This window comes from Arachis ipaensis, chromosome B03, assembly GCF_000816755.2.
Source record: "Arachis ipaensis cultivar K30076 chromosome B03, Araip1.1, whole genome shotgun sequence".
NCBI lineage: Eukaryota > Viridiplantae > Streptophyta > Magnoliopsida > Fabales > Fabaceae > Arachis > Arachis ipaensis.
This window is the reverse complement of record NC_029787.2, coordinates 42,512,342-42,515,776: the sequence shown is the minus strand read 5'-3', so window position 1 is coordinate 42,515,776 and position 3,435 is coordinate 42,512,342. Positions and strand designations below refer to the sequence as shown.

General features: G+C 36.3%; 1 protein-coding gene across 4 annotated transcripts in view; it reads left to right on the top strand.

Moving 5' to 3' along the window:
• Positions 1 to 3,435, top strand: part of LOC107630423 (palmitoyl-acyl carrier protein thioesterase, chloroplastic) — a 6,340-nt gene continuing 2,905 nt past the window's right edge. Inside the window, exons 1-6 of one of the 4 annotated variants that reach the window (XM_021118819.1) lie at positions 590 to 871; positions 1,377 to 1,873; positions 2,022 to 2,155; positions 2,764 to 2,877; positions 3,100 to 3,135; positions 3,293 to 3,423. In XM_021118819.1, coding sequence (XP_020974478.1) covers positions 820 to 871; positions 1,377 to 1,873; positions 2,022 to 2,155; positions 2,764 to 2,877; positions 3,100 to 3,135; positions 3,293 to 3,423 — 964 coding nt within the window. In that variant the 5' untranslated portion in view covers positions 590 to 819. Of the gene's footprint in view, positions 76 to 329; positions 545 to 589; positions 872 to 1,376; positions 1,874 to 2,021; positions 2,156 to 2,763; positions 2,878 to 3,099; positions 3,272 to 3,292; positions 3,424 to 3,435 lie in introns of those variants that run through there. The other 3 variants (XM_016333540.2, XM_021118820.1, XM_021118818.1) reach the window with 3 other exon arrangements.

Sequence of the window (3,435 nt, the reverse complement as noted above, 5' to 3'; positions counted from 1 at the left end):
TCGTCTTCTGCTTACTCTTCTTCCTCTTCTTCTACTGTTCCTCTTCTCGTGTGTCTCTCTGACGGCTATACTCAGGTACGGCAATCTCTTCATGTGTTCGCACACTTTCTCTTCTGATCTGCACGCCACACGTTTCGTCTCGTTTCCCGAGAAACTGCACTCGCTCTATTCTTCACACTTCTATCTTTCCTTTTGTTTTTCTTCTCTTTTTCTTTCTTCTCCTGATTTGATTCTCGTTTTCATTAACTGTGAAAGATCGAGCTCATGAAATGAACACACACGAACTAGAACACTCACGATTTCTGCATTTCTGGTTATTTCGCTTCTTTTTTTTTTTCGTTTAAGAAGAAAAATAAAATTAATGAGAGCTGGATGCATTGCTTTTTTTGTGCGTTTCGATCCGTTAGGGATGTGATTTTAGCTGTCGATTGTAATGTCTTTGATTTTCTCTTTTGCTGCTTTCGGTTTTGGCTTAGTTTTTTAATCTTCTCGGTTTGCGGTGTTCTCTAGATTCAAAGCCAGATCTGCGTCGAACTCCCCAACGGTTTGAGTTTATTATCGTTTGTGTGATTTTTTTTATTGGTTAGTATACTGTGTGAATAATTTCGTGATGTCTTCGTTTTTCTGGATTCTTAATGAGGAATCTCGGTTGATGAACATAAACGTGCCATTTTGTCGTTGAAGTTTAATAGATGGATTCTGTAGCTTTGTTTCATGCAATTGGTTATTTGAATTTGGCTTTATGTTTTTTCATTTTTCATTTTTTTCCAAAAGAAGAAAAACGAAGAACTTCTTCTGTCTGTTACTAACTTGAGAGGAATGAACATGAATTCTTTGCGAGCTCTTGAATATGAGCTGGTTAAATGTGCAGGTTGAATTTCTTAACCGGTAATTGAAAATGAGATAAAATATAGCAATTAGAGGAAGGTTAAAAATGGAAAAAGAAAAATGCAAAGAGTTCTTTGGACCTGTTTTCTGTTCTTAAATTGTTTAGTTTGGGCAGAATATTTTTTTATCACTGTCGTGTTCTTTTAATATTACGACAAACAATTTTGCTTTTAACAGGTCGTAGTATTTTCCATCGCTCATTTACCCTTTAGTGTGTATGATATTAATCTCGTGATATCTTCTGAAAAAATCCCTTTGGAGGAAAAGTTTTTATTCCTCGACAATGCATTAAACGTTTGTATAATTATACGGGACTCTATTTAGGAAGAAATTTCTTCCTCCATGAGTCTGGAGTTAACACTCTGTTTTCTGTTGATCCAATTTAAATAGGAGTCTCCATTTCTTCTCTTTTTCTCCACTCAGTTTTTCCCTCTTTGCTTTTTATAATTTATTATTTTATTTTTAACTTGCCTCAACTTTGCATGCAGCTGTAGAATTCATTATGGCAACTGCTGCTACTGCTTCCATTTTCCCTGTTCCTTCACCCTCACCAGATGCAGGTGCAGATGGCAACAAACTTGTTGGTGGCTCTGTTAAACTTCAAGGGCTCAAATCTAAACATGCATCTTCTGGTGGCTTGCAAGTTAAAGCTCATGCCCAAGCTCCACCTAAGATTAATGGAAGCACAGTAGAAAGCTTGAAGCATGATGATGATTTGCCTTCCCCTCCCCCCAGGACTTTTATTAACCAGTTACCTGATTGGAGCATGCTTCTTGCTGCTATAACTACAATTTTCTTGGCAGCAGAAAAGCAGTGGATGATGCTTGATTGGAAACCAAGGCGATCTGACATGCTTATTGATCCCTTTGGAATAGGAAGAATTGTTCAAGATGGTCTAGTGTTCCGTCAAAACTTTTCTATTAGATCATATGAAATTGGTGCTGATCGAACAGCATCTATAGAGACAGTAATGAACCATCTGCAGGTATGGTCATTTCATACAAATAACTTTTCATTTAATCTTTGGTGACAAACATGATATATAGATAGGGATTTTAATTTGCTCACTGCACAAATTTGAAATTTACAGTATTTTTCACACAAGGTTATGCTAACTATTTGTTTAATGACAGGAAACTGCACTTAATCATGTCAAGACTGCTGGACTTCTTGGTGATGGCTTTGGTTCCACACCAGAAATGTGCAAAAAGAACTTGATATGGGTAGTCACACGGATGCAGGTTGTGGTTGATCGTTATCCTACATGGTAAGACACCCTATATGCACCCTTAATATATCTGATTTTTGAGGGTATCTATGTTGATCTGGTTAAGATGTGAAATAGCACTAATCAAAGATTAAGTTTGATGACTTAAGATGGTTTCAATCATGTTAAAATGTTGAAAAAAGGTGTGGACTTTTGAAAGAAGTTATTCCGTGTTCTTTGCATCTTTTTTGATTTACTAGTTGTATATTATCTATTCTGTTTGAGGACTATATGTTTGAAGTTTAAATTGATTTCCCTTGTGGACATGGATTGAAGTTAAGTAGATCAATTAACAAAAATGCTGCATATTCACTAAAAATCATCTACCGAATCAGCTACTATGTATTTGTGTATATTTGTACATATTGATTCACAGGTTTTTTTTCAACTAAATAATTTGCCACCAGAATAATCAAACCTGTGACGAATAATCAAATTTGTTTACAGTTGTATAATAATTTTATACATATTTCTATACCCAGTGGTTGATAAGATTGGTGCCTTGATTTTTTCAATACACATAGCATGATTGATTAATTAATTAGGATCATTACAAATGTTCTGAGTACAATAATCTGAAATTGAGTGGACCTTTCTATCTGATTCAGGGGTGATGTTGTTCAAGTAGATACTTGGGTATCTGCATCTGGGAAGAATGGCATGCGTCGTGATTGGCTTCTGCGTGACTGCAAAACTGGTGAAATATTGACGAGAGCCTCCAGGTGATTATTTTCGGGAATTTTTCTCCCCCTTACTGCTGCTGATGCCAGACATGTTTTGATAAAAATGTTCCTGAGTGTGAACCACTTTTGCATTTGAAATTCTGTGGTTGATTTGTATCTTAGTTTAAGACTTCATCTTGTTCGCACGCATGACCTTGGAGCTTGTAAGTGATAATGTGTAAGCATTTTCTGATCAGTTGTTCTGGTTTTGATGATCTACAGTGTTTGGGTCATGATGAATAAACTAACAAGGAGGCTATCTAAAATTCCAGAAGAAGTCAGAGCGGAGATAGCATCTTATTTTGTGAATTCCGCTCCAATTCTGGAAGAGGATAACAGAAAACTGTCTAAACTTGATGACAATACCGCTGATTACATTCGCACGGGTCTTAGTGTATGTCAACAATAAACTAACATCTAAAATTCCAGAAGAAGTCAGAGCGGAGATAGCATCTTATTTTGTGAATTCCGCTCCAATTCTGGAAGAGGATAACAGAAAACTGTCTAAACTTGATGACAATACCGCTGATTACATTCGCACGGGTCGCACGGGTCTTA